Below are 22,430 nucleotides of genomic sequence, written 5' to 3'. Positions count from 1 at the left end.
TTTCCTTTTGCACCACCATGAGGTTGAAATTTGTGGTTTTGAGTGAAATATCTCCACAACTATAGGACAACTAATAACATTCCCACCAGTCTCAGCTGTACTTTGTGTTTAGTGCTGAAAAGGGAATGTTAGCAAGCTAACGTGCTAAACTAAGATTTTGAACATGGTTTGTGATACTTGCTAAACATCAGTATGTTAGCATTGTCATTGTTAGCATGCTGACGTTAGCATTGAACTCAAAGCTAGAGCTCCTAGCTTGGCTGTAGACGCTTAGTCTTGTTCAGTCATCTATAGTTCTACAACCGACTTTAACATTCAGTCAGTTTGGCCAGGTGTGTCACCTGTACTCATGATTTGGATTGTGGGGACCTCAAAATTGTTTGTTTCATTGACACCTGTACTTTACGGGTATATATAGATTATGTGTTTCACCCACATATGATACCATATCAGCATCTGAAGCTGGTAAAGTCTTTCCAATGCAAACTTGTTTTGTCCGTGACAGACCCAGAAATATGAAGCCATGACTTTGTAAAGACCACATGAGCTTCAAATTTGTACTTGGTAGCTTGTAGTCGGTGAACATTGTTGTTGGCTCTTTTGTTGGGATTTGCTTGTTCCACTAAGTGAACCACAGTGCCTAACAGTGTCTTTTTTGGGTTGAGTTAGTGGTCCACAGCTTTAGACTTTGCTTTGTGTTTCATGCAATCTGAATGACTTCCTTAATAGGGTTATTGAAGGTTAGCTATTTGTTTGCTGACCTCTACTCTTTAGTTAAGAGCTAGCCATTGCTCCTTATACAGGCCATGCCAGATCATGTCGGACATGAAGGCCTGTCACGAAAGAGTGGAGAGTGGATACTGGTGGTTTTGAAGGTCATGCCACAGTGTATGTTTATAGCATACTTTGAACATCCTGCCAAACAAAACTTCTGCATATTTCTTCTGTTTTCTTTTTTTTTTTTTTGGTCAGAAAGGACAAGGTGGAAATGTTAAAGACCTTGTTAACATGTATGGAAACTCTATAGTGGTCTGTAAGAGGTACAGATTCTCAAGCACCAAGTCCAAGGATAAACCCCCCACCCATGGTTGCCCTGTGTGTCACCCAGAAACATTTAAAGTGTTCATTAACGAAACCCGACTCATGGCCTGGACTCCGTCTCCACTCTACGGCTTCTCTTTTTCTTGTTGGACTCAGATTCTCTGTTTTGCTCTGGAGAGACAGAAGCCAGGCCTTCGTCTAGTAGCCTGAGTATTAACGCTGGGGTTGAGGTCAGGTCAAATGACATAAACAGCAAGTTTCGTACATGCTAAGTGTTGTTTTGAAGTGTGCGCAATGAATTAATAATTAAAGAACTTTGACGGTTGTTAACCAGAGAAGTTCAGCAAGGTTAGTTTTGAAAAGTGTATCCTGTTCTTGTCAAAAATGTCTGATCATTTATAGATATATTTATATATTTATAAGTATGACAGGAAACACTGTAGTCTGTCTTGATATGCTCTTTTATCGGAGCACCAGCAGCCTCTACTTGTGTCCTGTTGATTTGGACCGTGGTGTCCTTAGATGGGGGTAGGATGAGGCCACAGGGGAGCATCTCTGGTGTCATGGTCCCTCTGAGAGATGAGGATGTGTAAAGTTTCAGCAGTTAAACCTCTGAAATAACACTGAGATGGGAGACACAGAGTCTGCTTACTGCTGAAGGATATCCTGAAGATTGAACGTGTAACTGACGGACCAATTTGCTGACTGACTGATTGACTTGCCGGGATGATTGATTAACATACTGACAGCTGGTGACTGAGATCCAAGGTTTTATGGTGTATTTTGTACGTGATGCATGTGTGAGTGTATGTAAACTTTGCTCCTTGACACCTTCAATGCAGGACTTAAGATAAAATAGCATTATCTCAGAGTCTTAAGCTTCCTCTCACCTCCTTTGTTTCCCTCTCGATTTACGACATTAGACTCTGCTCTCACCTCAACTCTAGGTCCTGCATGGTCATTGCTAGGGTAGGGTAGAGTTCATATTTGAACCAATACCAATACCTGGAATTCTTTTTTGGTACTTTACTCTCTCTGTAATAATAAAAAAATGTAATGTCAGTTGTACAAAATAAGTCCAAACTTCTCAATTTCAACCAACCCTAGTCATTGCACATACTTTCAAAGCTACTAACCCATCCCATAAACACAAAATCACACACATACACGTCCTTGTGAAACCCCAGTTGTCAGAGAGTGTGACGAAAAAACACCTTCCAAAAACAGGCCAATTGAAAGCAGGACTTCCAGTCAGAGTAGAGAACATAAACAAAATTACCACAAGCAGTCCAGAAAAGAGCAACAGCAAAGCAGATTAGATATAAAATAAGCTGAGGTAATGAGTTATTCAGCTAACCAAACACTGACATGAGACTAACGAGACACATACGAAGTAAACAAGGCAGATAAAGATGTGAAAGCCACATGAGAGACACAGCGTCCCCAGTAAACGAGGAAAAACATAATGTATGCTGCTGTGAGCGGTTCTTCACTCTCTAACATCATGGTGACTTTCATGCAGTCAACAGTTATTCCAGCTAATCAACAATGATACCATGCCCTTCAGTCATAAATGGAAAAGCTGAAGCATGTTTCTTGGATAGTACTCTGACACTTGAAATGCAGAAAACCTGCAGGAACTGGGGAAACAGGAGGAGAGATGGACGACAGAAGAACACTCTTAACACAGTCCTGATCCCCAAAACACTTTTCACTGCCCAGTTTGGGCTTGATGCTCTGTGAAAAAAACCCAAATCCAGTTTCTCAACATCATCATTAAGCATATATTTAATTATTAAAAGGTTGTTTCCAGCGTAGTGATCTTAATAATACAAAAAAGCATACAAAACGTGCACAGCAGGGAGAACTACAGGAAGGTGGCAAAGTGTAGAAAAGGAAAGAAAGTATAGTAAAGGAGAGGGGGGATTTGGAAGTGGAGGGATTTTTGCGATCCAAGCGAAATAAAGCTGCACCCTGGCAGGCGGAGCGCTCTCCTCGGCGGGGGATTTGCCTGGAAAACCACGTAAAAGGTCTTTAAAAAGAGCAAGAAGTCAGTGAATCAGACGTTCATCAACATTACATTCACTTTACGCTCCCTCTTGCATTTCCTCTCAAATTCTTTCCTCCCATTCTTGTTTTTTTTGCATCCATTACCCTCACTGTCTCTTTTTTTCTCTTTTTTTTTATCTCTCTTTCCTGTCATCCTCTTACACCTCCATCCATCCTGCCCATCTTTCTTCCTTTTTTGTCTGTATCTTTTTCTCCCTGTCTCTCAGTTTGTACTTCCTCTCACTCCATCTGTGACTCACCTTCACTCTGCCTCGTGTGTTTATCTGTCTTCTATTCCTCATTCCCCTCCCCTCCTTTGTTTTTCTCTTTGAGCCAGAAACATCAGTCGTTTTATAAATACAGAAGTATGTTTGAGTTGACTTTTTTCACAGCAGCCATTTTGACTTGTCATAGCAGGAGAAACACAGGTGTTGGTAATAACATTATGGCTGCATTCAATCTAAGTATTCAGTTCAAGTTCCCTGGTATTGTGCATACTGGCTCGCTGTCAAGGTTTACCAAGACACTTTAATGGAGTGGAGCCATCTGTTGTATTATTATTTACACCTGTGCTTTTCCTGCTATAACACATCAAACTGCCCACAGTGCAAAATGTCTATTTGACTGGCGTGTTTATCACTGATACATTTGGAGAGGGTTATGTGGTTAATGTGGAGCATTGCATTGTGGGATTGTTAGTAGAAAGTAGTGTACAAGTAATGGACACTATTTTTTTCATTCCATTGTGGGAATTCTTTGAGGGCACTCTAGGCTACAGAAAATAAACAATGGCAAAGGGTATGTATGTATGTATATATATATATATATATATATATATATATATATATATATATATATATATACACACACACATACACACACACACACACACACACACACAGTGAAATTGGGACACAGCACCAGTGTCCAGTAAGTCATGACAGTATTAGAGTAAGCTAGCATGCACAGTAACAGCTATTTGTATTATTATTATCATTATTATGATCACTATTATTATCATTACTTTTGTTGTTATGGCATGGCAGTTATAATAATAACAATAACAGGATTCTGAAACTGAAGCAGAGGAAATTCATCCATCATTAATTTTATTATTTACACCTATGCTTTTCCCACTGTGGCATGTCAAACATCTTTGTGGAAGAAAAAGTTTTTGCTCTTGTCTTGCTTGATTTTTTCTGTCAGCAGCTAGTTGGAACATCATGTGTTTCACAGAATGAACACAAACAGAGTCAGACACTGACAAAACAGAGTTCTGAAAGTCAGATCCTTCCTAATGAGTTCTGAAGGCACATGGAGAGCAGCCTATGCAAGCTAACGCTAGCACTAATAACATTAGTCAAGATTAACAATCTTTTGTCAGTTGGTCAAATGAGTAAAAAGACAAAAAGCCTAGGTGCTAACTTTATTTTTGTTCAGTTGTATGGAAGTGCTTTACCATACGGGTTAGCTAACATGTATGTCAATGAAATGGACTGCAAACTGACAGTGTCTCTGTGTCCGACAGACAGACACAGCGAGAGAAACAGGCAGAATGTATCACATCATTGAATTGCTATTCATCTGTGTCTGGTTGTAAAGACAGATGGCTGCTTTCTATAGCAAGTGAAGAGAAAGCAGGCGTGTGTGTGTGTGCGTGTGTGTGTCCACATGTGTCCATATGTTGGTGTGTGGCACATACTATACACTGCAGGGCTGAACGTTCAGGGCCTGCTGGGATCTGCAGTCAGAGGTCCCCCTCTTACAAGCCATAAAACAAGCCATTATGTTGCTGCTGTCGCTGAAAAAAACACCCTACTGCACGGATGATGTTAGTTCTAGTTTTTCTCACTTGAATTGAAAATGTGCGTCTGTTTTTTTCGTCTTCCTTTCTAAAGAATGTGGTGTTTGTACATGTTATCATCGCTCAATAATGATATAACTCCCACACTTCCAGCAGCAGCCCCAGTGGCATGTCCTCCAGTAATAGGATCAATACAAACATGGGCAAACAGTAAACTGTGAGATTAGGCGCTAAAGCCAGTTATGTCAAACAGCAGGAAAGCCCTGGCTGACAAATGGAAGGAGGTGATTTGATTTTGTTCTGAAACAGGTAACAAGGACCAGATGCCTGCATCAGTGTGTGTGTGTGTTATGTTTATGAGTAGTGTGTGAATATGTTTGTGCATGGGTGCACGTGTGTGTTATACTTTGTAGACGTCTGGACACTACATTTGATACTTTTATGTGTGTCTCTGTGTGTGTGTGTGTGTGTGTGTGTGTGCACAGGTGCACATCAATGAAATCATCCTTTTTGCTTGTTTTTGCTCAGTGCACAAAAGTTTTCCTTCCCGACAGAAAGCCAGGAACTTTCACCAGGAACCAGGAGACCGCTGTTGGTGTCCTGTGTGAAACCAAAAGTCATCGATGACTTATTATTTTAACCCAAACCATGATCTTTTCCTAAACCTAACCGAGTAGTTTTGGTGCCTAAACTTAACCAAACTGCGACCGTTTCACAACGTTAACCACTTGTTAGAAAGGCTTTCTGGAAGAAATGATATTAATGTTTGTTTATTAACTGGCCCCCGGCCTCGTGTCATCCTGCTGAAGTGGCCCCCGGGCAAAGCAAGTTGAGTATCCCAGTCTGACTCTGTAGATGTCTGGTGGTATTGAGTGGAACAACATTTGATAAACCGTGAACATGTGTGTGTGCATATATGGTATATACATATTGCATGTGTGTATGTGCTCTGGTGAGTAAATTCCCTCCACCAACAGTCTACTGTTTATCATACAGAGGACTTTAGTGAAGCGCTGACAGCTCTGTCTTCAGCTCAGTCCTCATCATTAACGCAGGCGATAAAGTACATTTTTTTTGCTTCAAGCTTGTGAGCTCAAAAACGTTCCAATGCTTGGTGAAATCTCTGCTCTCGCCAAGTGGACACAAATAGTCGACTAACACATTCAGCTGAACACGATCCACTTACGGGTTGTTTGCTCTGCATGCAGGTCCACGGGGGCATCCTATTCAAACTATCACTCTCTTTTCTCCCTTTGGCGTTTGCTCTCTGTATACTTTGGATGGTGATCAACAAACCCCAAGCTGTGGGAACAGTAACCTGTTCATTTTTCTCACACTTGGAGTTGACACAAGATTCTTTCAGCGAAGCTATACTGCTCTTGAGTTTTGTCATTTCATTACACTGAGAAGCACTTAACGCTGTCCTATGTCTTCATTTTCTCTGAGAAAACCTTTACGAGGCCTGCGAGTTACGCTTCCTGTGTTTAATGGAGGTATAATTGTCTTCGTAGAGCTGTAGACCAGAGTCGGACCTCCCAAAAAACTCCAGTCACCATCTTCCATCTTTTTCTGATTAGTGCGCACCTGAACGGCCCTCTGGACAAGCACAATGGCTGTTTTTTCCCCCTCTGTTTTGTGTACAATCTGCTCTAGATTAGCTCTTTTCAGCCCTTTTATGGCTGCGCTGTCACTGTTAATACCTCAGCAAAACAAATCACGGCCAATTGATAGCAGACTGGAACGGCATTGTTGTTGCTGTATTGTTTGAAGTCGACAAGCCCAGCAGGATGCATGTTCCTGTATTGCATGAAGCTTTCTCTCATGTAAGAAAAATTGAAAATGGAGAAGAGAGGAGGTGTGGAGTGTAGCAGCTGGGGACTTACAACTGAAAAAAGTTATAAATCTCTCAATACCTCCAGGATTTTTCAACATCAAGGCAGTCACAAGGCCATTTAAAAGACTTGAAGGACCTTATCAGTCCATTACTGTGAGCCTCAGTTACAGTCTCTAGTGGGATTTTTAGTAAAGAGGTCCTCCTTTAAAACAGCTTTCCTGTCTGGCATGAAAACTGAACCAGACACATCATTATGAGGGATCTGTCGTTAGCTTGACCTCACTGCTTAGCTGCTCTCACTCACCCTTATCTTGCGCTTACCCATCCCACTTTGGTCACTGTTTCCATCCTCTCTGTTCCCGTATGTCTGTATCGGAACATCAGCCACTATATCCTGCACAATTAATTCAGCTAAAACATTTATATATGAAAGCGTTATTCAAGTGTCCAGGTAAAAATAAGTGTTACTTTTGACAGCTTTCTCTTTGTCACACATACGTACTGATGTGACACATTCTACCAGTCCACAGCTCGGTTTTCATCCATTTGTGTTATGCCAAAAAAGTCAGTGAATAATACAGTGACTAATGATGGAAACATTGGTCCAGTAAATAGCGATATTGCAATATTTCCCAGATACTTTCACAATGTGGGCAGGAGGCATTAACATCTGGTATCAGAGGGCCAGTGAGTAAATCAAAGTCTTTTTGGCCTAAAACATGACAGCTGTTACAGACATTAAAACGCCTGTCTGTAAAATATTTGACAGAAATAAATGTGTTTAGCTGACATCTAAGAACAATACTGATCATTATAGAAACCTTTTGGCAACATTTTAAACATTTACTCCTACATTTACTGTTATACCAGTCCTCTATATCCTTGTAGACTTGGACAGAGCAGATCAGTGCGTGCAGCTCAGAACTCCTCTTGAAACAAGTGAAAATCAGGCAACAATAAACATGTTGCCCCATAAATGTTCCTCTTGCTCTTAGTGGCAAAGCACTTACAAACCCACCTTGTTTTGACTTAAGCATTCATGAGCCAATTTGAACGTCTGGCATGAAGTGTGAAAGTGAATCATTCGCCCACGTTTCAGTCAGACCTGGTCAGTGGTTCGGAAAATCGTGCATGAAGAAACAATTTATGGTAATTTACAAAATGTCACAATGAAGTGGTGAGAAACTACAGGTTTAGTTGGAAATCTGGTTTGTGGTGTCTGAGGTTTTGTGTAAAATGGAACAACAAATAAAAAGGCAGGAAAGGGGTCCGATCTCACATAAACACTTTGAATAACGCTGCCAATTAGATGATTCCACTTATTTTCTTTGCTGTTTGTCATATTTTAAGGATTTAGCTGTCTTTTAAAGGAATAGTTCATTATTATTTATTTTTGGGTGCTTGGGACATTAGCTTAGCATAAAGGCTGGAAACATTGGGTAACAGCACCCCTAAAGCTCACCAATTAACACATTTGTATCTTGTTTGTTTAATCTGTACATAAACAGAAGAGTGTCAAAACGACAATTTGTGCTTGTAGTGAGAAGTATGTGCTAAATCTACCTAACAGAGTGACTATATTCAGCATCCTGAAGTCTTATCGTTACATGAGGTTGGAGGGTTTGGTACCATTATGCCTGTACAGAAACCTATCACAAAATTGTACCTGGCAACCTGCACTATAGCCAGAGATGCTGCACAGAAGTGCTGGGCGGATGGATAAACTGTTGTTTGTCAAAAATAGCTATAGCACAAAACTCCCTCTAAGATAAGCGTGTTCTTTAACTCTTCACAAAATCACACACAAAATCTTTAACTAGTCACATTCTTTTAAACAAGATTCAATGTACATCTCTATTTATCTCAGCAAATAATGTTTTCTGGCAAACCAACTACTTTCTTTAAATTATTTTACGCATTCATCAGATAACACCAGCAGAGACATGACAGGAAACAATGGAGTGAGAGATGTAACAAAGATCCCCAGCCAGACCGGAACCAGGGGTAGCGCGGCCCACAGAAACTTGTTTCATCCTTGAAAATAACATCCTTGTTTCATCCTTGAAATATCACATCTTGCAGGAAAAGTTTGATATATCAGAAAATGCAGTAATTCACTTTCTTGACAAGAGATAGTTACAGCACGTAACTCCACATAAAAACCAGTAATTGTTCTGTTTGTGTACAGATTACATAAAAGACATGTTAATTAGTGACCTTTAGAGATGCTGGCAGTCAGATTATTTATCTCTGTGATTGAGCCAGGCTAGCTGCTTCCTGTTACTTCCAGCCTTTATGCTAAGCTAAGCGAATCACCTCCTGTCTCCAGGTCCATACTTAGCGTATAGACATAAGAGTGGTATCAAACTGTTGAGCTCTTCCTTCAACAGCCGATAGTAAGAGAGAAAGAGAGACAGTGAGGGAGGAAAGCCGGCTCCTTCAACCTATGTTGGAAAGTGATCAGTAACAGTAAAACCTCAACACTCATTAACTGTGAGAACAAAGGCAGCAGGGAGCAGCGAGCATTTACAATAGCAGTTACCAGACGCTCATAAAAAATATTCTTCTGATAAAATGACTTTAAGTTTAAAATATAAAAGCAGTCTATCGCTTCAGATGTTCAATGGTTGTATCAAAAACATCTCTATAAATGACCCTGCAATGATGATGGTGGTGAAATTAGAGCAAGGGACAAAAGGTTAAACAGTGTTTTTAAAGAGGGGGTGAGGGTGGGAGACCGGCAGGAGAAATGATGGAAAGATGAGGCGAGTGTGGAGAGGCGAGGCATAACAGAGGGGAGGAGGAGGAGTGCAGGTCAGCCTGTATTCTGGTGGAAGTGGTTCAGACCTCCTGTGCTCCCAGTCAAAGCTCCCTCTGTTAGACCGGTGCTCTGATGTTTCCCCCGAGGCCCAGGTCCTGGAAGTGGGCTGGCAGAGCAAATAAACAGAGGGGAGGTGCTCACGCTCGCCACGCTGACACCTTCACATATGTATACTCACGCGAGTTTCAAAAACACACACAATTATACGCTAACACTAAAAGAGCTGTACATGCGGCTGTGCGCAACACTTTCACACCTGTGGGAGGAAGCTGACGTAGAGGCTGGTTTTGTTTCATTTGTGGAGACGAAACCTCCAAGATCATGAGAGCGATTTTTAGAGTGGGAGTTGTCACAAGTTGGAGTTCTCTCTTCATTAGGTTGTATTGTGAGACAAATGGGTGGGAAAGTGCCAATTAGTTTACCCTTCTTATGAAGTAGAATAAATGTGCCTTCACTGGGGATTTAGAAAACACACAAAGGGCTTATGGACAGAACACCTCATAAAAAAATCTCTTTAAATCCCACCAACAGCAGAAAATTAGCTACACATTGAAGACACAAAAACAAAAAAGCTCAACTTGTGAAAATAAACGATACTGACTCCTAAAAGGAATACATATAAGAAATCGACATGGCAGCCCTCCAAAAATGTTGGTTTCATCATGCTAATGTGCTTCAGCATAATCCATCATCACACACAACACCAACAGCCAAGTTTTTGAACTGCCTGCGACTGTGAGCTGTTCCTGAGCAAATAAATCAATTACAGCATGGTTGATGAATACAACATGCTGTAATTGTAACACGTATAAGCTTCATCAGTAAGAAGCATCCATCAAAATGACAAGGTCTACACACACACATATATACACACACACACACACACACGGCCGGTCTCCTGTCCTGGCGTGTCAAGAGGCCATTGACCTCCATGGAGCTCCACTTCCTGTGTTCCTCCCACCAAGTCCCAAGAGGGAAACTCTATGCTGACAACAACCTTCATCCCTGTCTTTTAACCATCCTCCTCCTCCTGTCAATGTCCTCCTCCTTCATTTCTTACGTGTGGCATTTCCTCCCTCATCATCCTGACATCCCCCTCAGATCATCAAACATCTTTGCAATCTGAAGCGATTCACCGGAGATGTGATTTATTTCAAAGGACATCAGAGGAGAAGGATACTGAAGTCTCTTATAATCTCCCTCACATGCAGAAACTCTACCTACAAACTAGAAGAACAACATTCTGTAATGTGAATGGGACTCGTAATGCATAGTGACAGCATCGTCCATGGAAAGCATCATCCATACTGTGCCCTGCTCTCAGGACCCCTGCATTGTCTGGGCTGGAGACTTGGGGAGGTAGTGAGGTTTTCTTGGGGTGCTCTAATGAATATCCTCTCTTTGTAGCACATTCCTGCCTGCGAATGCACAAATAGATCACAGTAACGCTGGATGGGAAACCATAACAGCCCCCCCCCCCCCCCCCCCCCCGGAAGGAGAACCCTTGCTAAAGTACATTATCTTCAGTGTAAAGTGATCCAGGCCCAGGCCTGCCTCTGGATCCTGTCTCAGAGTTTCTTCCAGTGTCGCCGTGCTGATTTTGGAAGCAGCTGTCGCAGCAGACTGGGCTCGTCCATGGGCCTGCCTGCACCCCTCGCTGGGCATGTAGCTGCTGGGTCAGCCACCACCAACACGAGGGACTGGTGGGAGAAAGTTGGTACCCAGAGGCCAGAGAGGAGGATGGGCAGGGGTGGAGTTTAGGATGCTTTGAATGAACTCAGGTCAGAGTGGCATGCAGACTCAATGTCTGAGTAGTTATGACATGCTGGAGGTTGCATGTAGACACCATCAGCCATCCTCAAGACACACCCCTCCAAACATTTCTGTCATCCATTTATTAACTTAATTCAGAGCTAACCAGCTGTGAAACATATGCAAATTGCTTCGTATCACAACATATATGAATTTAGTAACAAAATCCTGTTTCACGTCTACTATGTAGTACAATAAGTGTGAAGAACTGAATAATTCACTACTCCTTTTGGCCAAAATCCACTGAACACTGCAGTGCTGTGGTTGTTTAGTTTAGTTGATTTCTTGTTTATGTCACCTTGTCTGGCTGTTTTATTACACAATATACGCTGTTCTACTGGATCAGTAGAGGGCCAATAATCTAGCAAAGTTATCTGCAAATGTGTGTGTTGTGGAAAGAACTGCATCTCATTTCGTATGTGTGTACTCGGGTACTCTAATCTCTAAATGCCCATAAGAGGATGTGTAAAATACTATAAATACTAGTTACGCTTTAGGTACACCTTCCAAATGGCTGCATTTTTAAGTATTCACTCACTAAGTACACTTACAAATGTAAATACACAGAGGTGCATGTACACATTCACAAATATGAGTACATTTGTACAGACTGGGATACAGTTTCACAACTCTTGTAAATAGTATTGCTACATTAGAACCCATAAGGATGACATAAGATGCGATGTGGATATGATACCAGCACTTCTCTTCATTGATCTGTTCTCTGATGGTGAAGAGGTAGATAATCCAGGGAACTGAAACACCAGTAAAACCAGCTGCTGTATCAGTTCCCTTGCTGTGGTTTCTGCGGTTGCCATGGTCACACAAGTTGAAAAAGTTGAAAGCACTGCAACCGCTCTGCAGCCTGAAAGCTCTTCTATGGTACAGGAGTTGATCCTGAGATGTGCGTGTGGTGTTTCGGTTGCATTTTGGACGTGTTGGAAAAGAAAACTGTGAGAGGAGTTTTTAAAAAGAGAACTTGCCTGTAAGCAATTGTAAAAAAAAACTAGCTGACAGATAGTCCTGTTTGGTGCTGTAGTTTAAAAGTGACTGTTAAATCCTCCTGGCAGACAGAAAAATATTCCTCTGAATGAAATAAAGATGGAAAAGGCAGACACCTCATCAGGTTTCATGGACAGAGGGCAGCATGAGGCCAGCAACATGTCAGTCTGAAGAGAAGAGAGAGAGAGAGAGAGACGGAGATTATGTCAACAACTAGTGAACCGATGGACTGCACTGTGAAACAAGAGGCCGATAGAACGGCTTGAATATGAATTGACATGTTTCAAATCACAGACTGGATGTAGGGCAAGCGAAGTAAAGTGCACAGAGAGGACATGAAAAAGCAGAGAGGAGGAGAGGGAGCTTGCTAGCGTCATGGATCGCTCTCACTAATAAACCCTGACTGATATTAAAAGGCTGTACCCAATTACTGGATGGTATGCCAGCCCTCACACAGACTCTCTCAGACACACACATGTTGCATGTGCAGATGTAGCCTCACAGACACACACAGTTAGATTGTCCCAGGTTTTGGAAGGTAGGTTACTTTTTCAAGGCTGCTGATAGTCAGTATTTTGATATTCAATTTTTGTCCTTGCCAAAACAATACTGCTACAACTTGTATATATTTGTACTTGTTATATTATATAGACGGATAAAAGAAACACATTGCATTCCCACCAGACACGCATAAGTCAGATTCCACTGAGTGTAATGGTGTGTGTTTTAGAGACCGTGTCATGTTGACCGGGCCTGTTGCCTGTCTGACCAACATACTTTCACATCCCAAAACAAAAACTCACGGGTCACCGCTCCCTCCACCCTCATCTGCAGAGGCTGCTGCATTTCTGACTGACTGACAGACTGACAGACGGCCTGACGACGTTTGTGGATGTGTAGTGTGTTTTTGGTGAGATCAGTTGGCTTTTGCTGCTCTGTAGATCTTTGATAGGAGACAGGAGTCTCTGACTATTTGCCACTGTCTTGGTTATTTAGATGCTCTAAGTTGGCCTAGAAGTCATGTTTTTAGCCATGCTAGCGGCTCAAGGGATGGTAATGTCTGTTGCTTTGATCAAGACTGAAATAGCTCAAAAACTATTGAATGAATTCCATGAAATTTGGTACAGACATTCATGGCTGCCCGATGATGAATCCCTCTGACTTTGGTGATCCCCTGACTTTTCCTCTAGCACCACCAGCAGATTGACAATTATTATATCAGTTGTTTTGAGTGAAATGTCTCAACAACTGCCTGATGGATTGCCAGAAAATCTGGTACAGACGAAAGGCCCTCCTCAGAATGAAATGTAATAACTTTAGTGATCTCTTAACTTTCCACGTAGCGCCATCATCAGGTGAAAGTTTTAATTTAGTAGTAGTATTGGGCTGATCTGTTGCTGGCATTCATGTCTTTATCTTTCCTGTGCACTCTAAGTTTCTTGTGTGAGCTTTCAGTTGGTCTGTTTTGGCTTCTTTCACATTTTTGACAAATGTGCAGAAGTCTGATGCTTTACCACTAGCATTAGGGTTTCACTGAGTATGTAAGGATGTGTTTGTGTGTGAGTGGGAAGGTTAGTAGCTTTGAAAGTACGTGCAGGGGCCAATGCAGGGTCCAGAGTTGAGGTGAGAGCCAAGTCTGATGCCGTAAATCCAGAAGGAAACAAAGGAGAAAGAGACAAAGCAAAGTCCAGGTATACGCACTCACATGCGTCACATAAGCCTACATAATGCGCCATACAAGCTTGGATCGTGTTAGCGTGCTGATGTTTAGCTCAAAGGACTGCTGTGCCTGAGTACGGCCTCACAGAGCCGCCAGCATGGCTGATGATTTATTAACTCAACTGTACAGATTGTTAAACGTTTCTCTTCTTTTATTTGGTTGCGTGCAGTGTTTTCTCTTCTACCTTAGCAAACCTATCAGTAATAGAATAAATACTTAAGAACAATGTTGGTTTAATGATCTGAAGCAAAAAATGAATGGAGAATGTTTGATTCTGACATTAGACTAGTAGTAGTGAGTAGACTAGTTAGTATTACTAAACTGAGAGAACAGAGTACATCTTGTGGTCTAAATGTTAGGCAACATTTATCAGTTGTACTGCAAATACTCATCTGCTATATATTTATTTTGAGACTTAATCCAGCTGAAGTGTAATGAGATCTCATTGGAATCATTTTTATGTAAGGTAGCATGAGGCCAGAGATTGCTGTGGCACTGCAATAATCATGATGAAGGAAACTTTATTTAATGTGGATCCGTCACGTCATGGCTAATAACCGATAAGGCCAGCATCAGTATTGATTCTGATTTGGTATATCAGATCGGTACATCCCTGGTTACCTGATCAGCTGAGCAGTGCAGTCTCTGATTTAATAGAAGTTGTGACCGTCACATCAGAACCAGATCGGCTCGTCACATTTTAGTGGCTTTCATGCAAAGGAATAAACTTCTGGAGTTCCTCCCCAGGACAGACTTGCATCTGCAACACATTAACCCAACTTAGATTTCTGACTAACTGATTGACGGATTGACTGATGTTCATCTCAGCGTTCACTCTCCTTTCTGCACCTCAGTCCGGCCTTATCCATCCCTCTCAACACTCCCAGCTACAGGCTGCAGATTAAAGCTGCTCTCATCTGGATCTCATCAGTTTGGGCCGTTTTATAGGTTCTTTTTCATTCGGCGGGGGGGGGGGGGGGGTCTCAGAGTGATTTAGGGTTACACTGCATGGAGGCTGGAGGAGAATAAAAGCATCTTGTTGTCTCGAGGGGGAAGTGAATGAGGCAGCATGCTAAATCCCCTCCGGTAACAGCATGCAGTTTTTAGTACAGGAGTGTGTGTGTGTGTGTGTGTGTGTGTGAGTGTGAGTGTGATATTTGTTGCGTGGCTGTGCTGCTCCAGTTTCCGAGTCGTTTCCTCTCTGTTTTTCCAACTGTAATGTCTGTAACATGTGGAGTATTGTTGTGGGATGACTGGACGAGTGTCATTGCCAAACACCATAAATCAATTTTGGGAGAAATAGTTGCCCAATATTCATTGCGCAATGCTGTATTTCAAAAACACTGTAATCCATCGAACTGTTACGAGCCTGCATCATAAAAGCAGTGACTGTAAAGGTTTAAAAAGTTCAATTAACAGTTTTTAGTTGTTTATTTGGCCAGGGTTCAAGCACTGGCCAGGGAACAAAAAGAGAAACAAGCCAAATTAGAATAAGTGGTGCCTTAACTGCAGCTACTCTTCCACATGTATTTACATTCATCAATGGACTTTTTCACTGTGGACTGGAAACAGGAGAACAGACCAGAAGCCGGAGTCAGCTGGTGTTTGCAAAGAGCTTACAAGTGTGTCTGCAGTGCAGAAATGGCAAAAGAATGACCCCTAAAAAATGATTTGATTGAACACACACACACACGTCCATGCACACATGCCTCTGAATGGTCTGTTATCAGCCGACTGTGAGAAGTGGGATGTCTTTGATGTCCAAACTTTAATCCACATAAGATATGTACATTTTATGCCATTTTATTAATTCACCTCTCAACAGACAGAAGCAAGTCTTTTTAAGTCCGGGATGTGATCAGGTCTTTATCGGGCAGTCCATCAAACAACACCTCTGCACTGTTGAGGAATCCTTTATGGATTCTGCGAATGGTTTCCCATATGTTTAGCAATACACTGTGATAAGAGCCACCCTCTGTAGCCTGACTGTTGGAGTTACACAGTGTTTTAAATGTGTTTCTTTGCTAAGCATACACATTGACACTGCCCTCTTGATGGACTCAGTTTATTAGACTCCTCTCTGAAGTTTTTCTCTTAGTTTCAACATTCAACACACATTTTCTCTGCAAAATGCTCACCATGTCGCTTGCTAATTGGTGCAGCATGGTCTCCTCTTTGCCAGGTGGCTAGTGGATACTCTTGTTCAGCAGCTCAAGGACCACTCATCATGAACTGTGCACTGTTTTGTCAATGCAGATTTAACATATCATCATGCTGGTTTAATCTGTTTTATCACTAACTTAATTTAGCAACTTTAGAAAATATCCTTTCTTCAACCTACCAATCTGGGCCGGTACAACATACAAAACCACAGTTACATTTTGGTTTTTGTACAATTAAACAAACCAGATATAACATTCTAATCAGCAGGTGCTGGTATAGGTGGATTTTGTTACCTTTGGAAGAGCCATGCTAGCTGTTTCCCCCATGTTTCCTGTTGTTATGCTAAGCTAAGATAACCAGTTGCTAGCTATATACTTATTGTACAGACATGAGAGTGATATCACTCTGCTCATCTAACTTTCCGAAAGAAAGCAAATAAGCATATTTCCCAAAATGTCAGACTATTCCTTTAATGATGATAGGCTGAAGGGCTGGCCCTGCTGACGTGAAAATGATAATAAATATAACATCTGAATTTTTTTTTTTATTGCAGGAGGAAATGCTGTGAAGGATTCAGGTTTGTGATGGGCCAGTGCATACCTGAAAGTAGGTAAACCATACACATTGTCCTCTAAGTTTGGCTCATGAACTCTCAGATCTGATTCACATTCTGCAAATCTGATATAGTTTCTCAGTTTCAGCAGTTTATAGATTAAAACAGGCTGCACAAAGCACAGCCGGGAGATCATCTTTGTCTATTTGGACCTCCAAAGAAGTGCAGATAATGCACATATTATGGTCGACTTTTGTCAATTTGGAGTAATTATGTTTAAGGAGTCATTTCAGATAACTAGCACTTTGCAGTGCACTGGAACAAACAACATGACAGCCAAAAAGAAACTGCCTACAGCTTTGGCACTGTCAGCTGCCATATTTTGTTGTGGTCATTGACTGAAAATTGGACTTGCATAATCGTGACCAGGAACACTGGTGAACAGTATTCACAAACAGGTTGTCAATTGTCTATGGCGTCAATACTTATAGACTTATAGACTGTAGTATGCCTCCATAGAATGACTGTGATTCACATCGGCCACTAGAGAACACTGTTCCTCCATGTCTGTTGAGCATATATATTTATATGTAATAAAGTAACGGTGAAAAGGCATCAGTAATTATCTTTGTTTCCCATTTAATGTATTCATTTATTTAAATGTTTTGGCACTTTTCATAGCCAGAGGCTTTAATTGAGGCATAACAGTCCTGGGATCTTATAAAGGAACTGTGCATGCCAATGGTTCTTGTGTGTTGGGCACTCACAACTAGGTCTGATGTAATTTGATGAAAGATCATTACATTTAGTAAGCCAGTAAGCCATGACAGTGATCCAGCATGCACAATAGCAGGACCCTGAAACCGAAGCAGCTACATGGAATTCAGCCATCACTCATTTTGTTATCTACACTCTTCTGTGAGAAAGGGCCTATAGAGCTGTACTGGTCAGTTCCCAGTTATGGATGTGGAGCTTTATGAGTGTACGGAGGTGGTCATAAAGACCAGTAGTGCTCCTGGGTGATTACAGTAATGTTGGTTTTCAGACAGTGATCCTGAATAACTCTAACGTGCTCTCTGCCTCTCTCTGTCTGTAGACGTAGATGTGTGTGCAGCGTCGCCCTGCGAGCAGCAGTGCACTGATAACTTTGGACGAGTTGTCTGCACATGTTACCCCGGCTATCGATTCGATCGAGAAAGACACCGCAGCCACAAATCTCCATACTGTCTGGGTCAGTGCATTCCCTTCTCATCTCCTGCTTAAATATGTCTATCTATCACTATCACGTCTATCACTGCCATGGGATATTTCTCACCCATTTCTCACCCCATCACACCACAGTCCTTTATTCCTCACAGTGACCAATATGCATATCAAAAGAGGTTTCTCAAACAAATAACTTCCTTTTGGCTTCTTCAAAGAGCACTAACATGTTGGAAGTGATTTTTCTTAGCTGGAAAAACAGCGCCATCCTGCTGTGTTGTGTAGCAAAGCAGTTTCCCTCTTGGCTATAAAGCAATTCATTCATCATTTCTGCACCCCAGAGGCACATAATGTAAAATGCCATATAGCTACATGTACTTTTTTTTTTCTCTCTCTCTCCCCCTTCACACACATACACGCAGACATTGATGAGTGTGAGCACCCAGACAGCAGCATGTGTGACCATGAGTGTGTGAACACAGCGGGCAGCTTCCTGTGTCGATGTCGCAGTGGATACATACTCGCACCGGACCAGCACTCCTGCATCCCTGTACACAACTGTGAGTTCATATGTTTCAGTAAAGTCAGTATCTATGTACATGGGTTCATTGCTCCATTTGTCCATGTTAACAATGAGTGATGGTTGTTTTAATGTTTGTACAATAATAGTTTGACTATTTTACACCCTGGAAATGTAGTAAATTATGATTGTGATTGAGTGTGATCTGACATGTGACACCAGTAATGTCAACGTCAGGGGTTTGATTCCTGGTATGACCACCCGTGCTGAAAATGTGTGCTGGAAACATTTTAAAGTTATGTTTTGTCTCGCAGTGAGTTCGTCTGGGAAGTCAGACACCTTGATGAGTGCTGGTACCTGCTCGTTCACCTGTCAGGATTTCATGAACATGAAAAACAATCTGCTGCAGCTAAAACTAAGGCTGGGCAACACACAGTCCCCCAACCAGGTAACACGTCTACTGTAAAGAGGCTAGAGAGTCCACTTAAAACTAAAAAGTATTCACCAGTAGTTTTGGTACTCTTTGGTAACCATAGTATTTGAATGTACTTAGAATTATTTTTATATATTCATATTTTATATGATTGATAACACTCATTGATTGATTCCTAAACTTACTACAGCCAATGTGTCAACACGGTCGGCATGTAGCAGACTGAAAAACATGAAAAAAAAAATGTGGGGATCAACACTCCAGACTTTGCTTTCCTCAATTCATCCTACTTAGTCTTTCCTCTGGGTGTTTGTAGGTGCCTGGCCTGGCTAACAGCAGTGACAAGCCATCTCTGGGGAGGGTGGGAAAAAGTCCTGACAGCACTTGTCATGCTGGTCTACCCGGCCCTCCAGGAGCTCCTGGGGTCCCAGGTAATGTAGATATAACTATAAGATTGGAAAAGTGTTTTGCTTAAAGTTGTTAGAATAACAAAAAGAAATAGGGTAAAGAGGAATGTAATGTAGAAAAATGTACATAAGCAGGAAAGTGTGGGGTACGTGTCACCTTTAAGCGTAATTTTGGACATCAAATTATTTCTAAAACCAAAGCTTTAAGGTGACCAGGGTTTTAAATGACCTCTTTGCGGAATGAAGTAAATGTTTTGCTTTGTTTCCTGTTGTGATATTGCAGATTGTCACTGATGCTAAATACTATCCAATTATAAATAGTCCTCTCTATCATCTGTCCTCACCAGGACACCCAGGAGAACCGGGAGAGAGAGGGGACCCAGGAGAGAGGGGCCCACCTGGCCCTCGGGGTCCACGGGGAGACATGGGACCCATGGGTCCAGAGCCCGACCTGAAGCACATCAAAAGAGGCCGCAGGGGGCCAGTGGTAAAAACAAAACAAAACCCAACTATTCCTTAATGTAGGGGTTATCACATCTGTTTTGAACTCAGAAGCTTTTCAGTGTTGTTCCCACTGGAGCCTCGACTTCAGGACATCAGAGTTGGGTCTCAAAACCTGGAGGTCACGTCTTCAACGTGTCAGCCGGAGTCATACTAATGTGGGTTTGGTACCACTGATTTTATGTGAGCAACCAAGTACATATCGAACATGAGATGGCACAGTCACTCATCACTCCCCAAATTCAGCTCTTATGAAGAAGGGAGGAACTGATGGTTAAAACTGTATGGTGGAGTTTTGTGCAGAGTTTTGCTAATTTCTGATCAAAACTGCCAAACCTGGTCACATATTCAAGATTTAACTTCAGAGCTGCTACAACTTCCTGTCATCTCTGGTTCTAAATAGACTTCCCATTTCATGAAAGCTGTAGCTAATGTCATTAACTATGGCTCTGTTACACTGAAGTGTCCCAGGAAGTCATGACAGTGAGGCAGCCTACACAACACCTGGGCCCTGTATCCGTCACACCTGTGTGCACTGCATTATGAATGTTATTAATTATACCTGCGCTTTTCCTGCTGTGACTTGTCAAAAGTCTGCTTAAGCAGGACACTGTTGCTCCAATTAAAAGGAAACCTGCTTCTCTGCAGTTGCAACAACATGAATGAATGTGTTTACCGAACAAAAAGTGTGTCCATGAATGCCTCCTCATATTCTTCTCATATTATTAGCTTGACAAACCTTCTCATACCTGTGTCTTCTCACTCATCCAGGGACCCACTGGGGCATCAGGAAGAGACGGACTGAAGGTCATTATTACATATCCTTATTTTCCTCAATTGTGCCTTGAATTCTTGTCTTGTGTATGTCTGTGTGCAGGATTCATGTGTGGAGCTGCACTGTTGCCATCTAGTGTCTACATTGCAATTCAGCGAGTCGTTACTTGCTATACAGAACAAAGCTGTGTCTGTTGAAATTGGGTTAACTGGTGCTGTTATTCATCTGCAGGGTGACAGAGGAGCTCCAGGTCCCAGAGGTCCGCCTGTAAGTTAATTCACACTTAAACCACATTTGTAAAACTTCTGCATGAATCTACTCACAAACATGCCCTGAAAATGCTACAGTCCCATTTTTCCAAATGCTAATTCCTTAATTTATTTTAGATTACATCTAGGATTAGAATTAAACTAAAGCGGCATTTGAAGCTTTGTCTGTGAATTTGTCATTTGTAATCTACAACTTGCATTTGTAAATCCATTTATAGTTACCATAACAACCAAAAACTGCTCTGTATCTGTAATGTAACTATGTTTTAATTATTGGATTTTAATTTAACTTTTATCCTTTGTTGCCATAGTGGCCAGGTTTTCTTTCCTGCATCAATAGCTGTCATCTCATTGTATTTTCATATTTGAAGTGGATGTGGTAGTTAGTGTAATCAATGAGCGACTGCAGCTTTCATATACAATATGTATTTTGTGTTATTTTGTATCAGTGTAATATACCTTTTTTTCTGCTGTGAAGAGGGTCTATTGTGCCTCACACCTCCCAGAAGGAAACCCAATTTACTGATTGACCAAACCCAGTGAAAAATGACACGCAGGGCATCTTAATCAATTCCTCAATGTGTCCTCTGTCCCCAGGGACCACCCGGCTCCTTCGACTTCCTTTTGCTAATGATGGCTGATATCCGCAACGACATCATTGAGCTGCAGGAGAAGGTGTTTGGGGAGCGGCGGGGCATCTCTCTGGACAGTCCCCCTCATTCCAGTGGGGAAGTGGATTTTGTGGAGTGGGGATCTGGACAAGGAGATCTCATGCTCAATACCTGACCTTTGACATCCCACTCACACTAACTAAAACTCTCACTCAAACCCAGCAAAAAAAAAACCCAGCAAACCTTTTTTCTTTCTTGATAAAGGATGCTGGTGGTCAAACTGCCAACATGTACATAATTCCTCAACACTGCCACAGACAGTAAAACGGAGAGATACGAGGATTATATAAACTGTATATATAAATTGGACCACAGACTCTCTTAACCACTGTGAGCACTGTCTGGCTGCCTTCCACACGCTGTGGTGTGAGAGAGGGATGTGTGTGTGTGCAGGACATGGAGTGAGAAAGACCCAGTGTGTGCCTTTGTGTCTCTGAGCTGAACCACTTCAAACGATGAACTTTATCGTCTACATCGCTTCCCGTTCCTGAGTCTGTCCGTGGAAGCTCTGCTGCCACTGACAGTTTGCCTGCAGGCCGCGTTGGCACAAAGACCCAGGACCCGCACTGTGAGCCTCCCCTGCACCTGTCTGCAGTATCCAGCCCTCAAGTGTGAGCTCTCTGGGGCATGTTCACAAACCAATTCATGAGATTCATGAGTATTACAATCCCAATCCTGTACTGTTGGACAAAAACAGTAATGCCTGATGTATTTTTGTAATTGTACAATTAAACAACTCAAGTTCAAGTATTATAAAACTTGCTGCTGCAATATGTTCATCTAGATATAATTAAAAAGAGACATTTTGAATAAGTAGGACCTGCTGCTTAGAAATAACATGCAGTATTAAAT

The 22,430-nt window shown here is 41.8% G+C and overlaps 1 protein-coding gene across 1 annotated transcript in view; it reads left to right on the top strand.

The window, feature by feature from the left end:
• LOC139288397 (collagen and calcium-binding EGF domain-containing protein 1-like) overlaps positions 1-21,693 on the top strand; it is a 30,235-nt gene extending 8,542 nt beyond the window's left edge. Inside the window, exons 3-11 of the mRNA XM_070909680.1 lie at positions 16,800-16,852; positions 17,896-18,030; positions 18,425-18,562; positions 18,837-18,970; positions 19,272-19,386; positions 19,710-19,849; positions 20,635-20,670; positions 20,870-20,905; positions 21,505-21,693. Coding sequence (XP_070765781.1) covers positions 16,800-16,852; positions 17,896-18,030; positions 18,425-18,562; positions 18,837-18,970; positions 19,272-19,386; positions 19,710-19,849; positions 20,635-20,670; positions 20,870-20,905; positions 21,505-21,693 — 976 coding nt within the window. The remainder of the gene's footprint in view (positions 1-16,799; positions 16,853-17,895; positions 18,031-18,424; positions 18,563-18,836; positions 18,971-19,271; positions 19,387-19,709; positions 19,850-20,634; positions 20,671-20,869; positions 20,906-21,504) is intronic.
• The last annotated feature ends 737 nt before the right edge of the window (positions 21,694-22,430 follow it).

This window comes from Enoplosus armatus, chromosome 1, assembly GCF_043641665.1.
Source record: "Enoplosus armatus isolate fEnoArm2 chromosome 1, fEnoArm2.hap1, whole genome shotgun sequence".
NCBI classification, from domain to species: Eukaryota; Metazoa; Chordata; class Actinopteri; order Centrarchiformes; family Enoplosidae; genus Enoplosus; species Enoplosus armatus.
The sequence above is the reverse complement of the archived record's forward strand: the minus strand, read 5'-3'. Positions and strand labels throughout refer to the sequence as shown.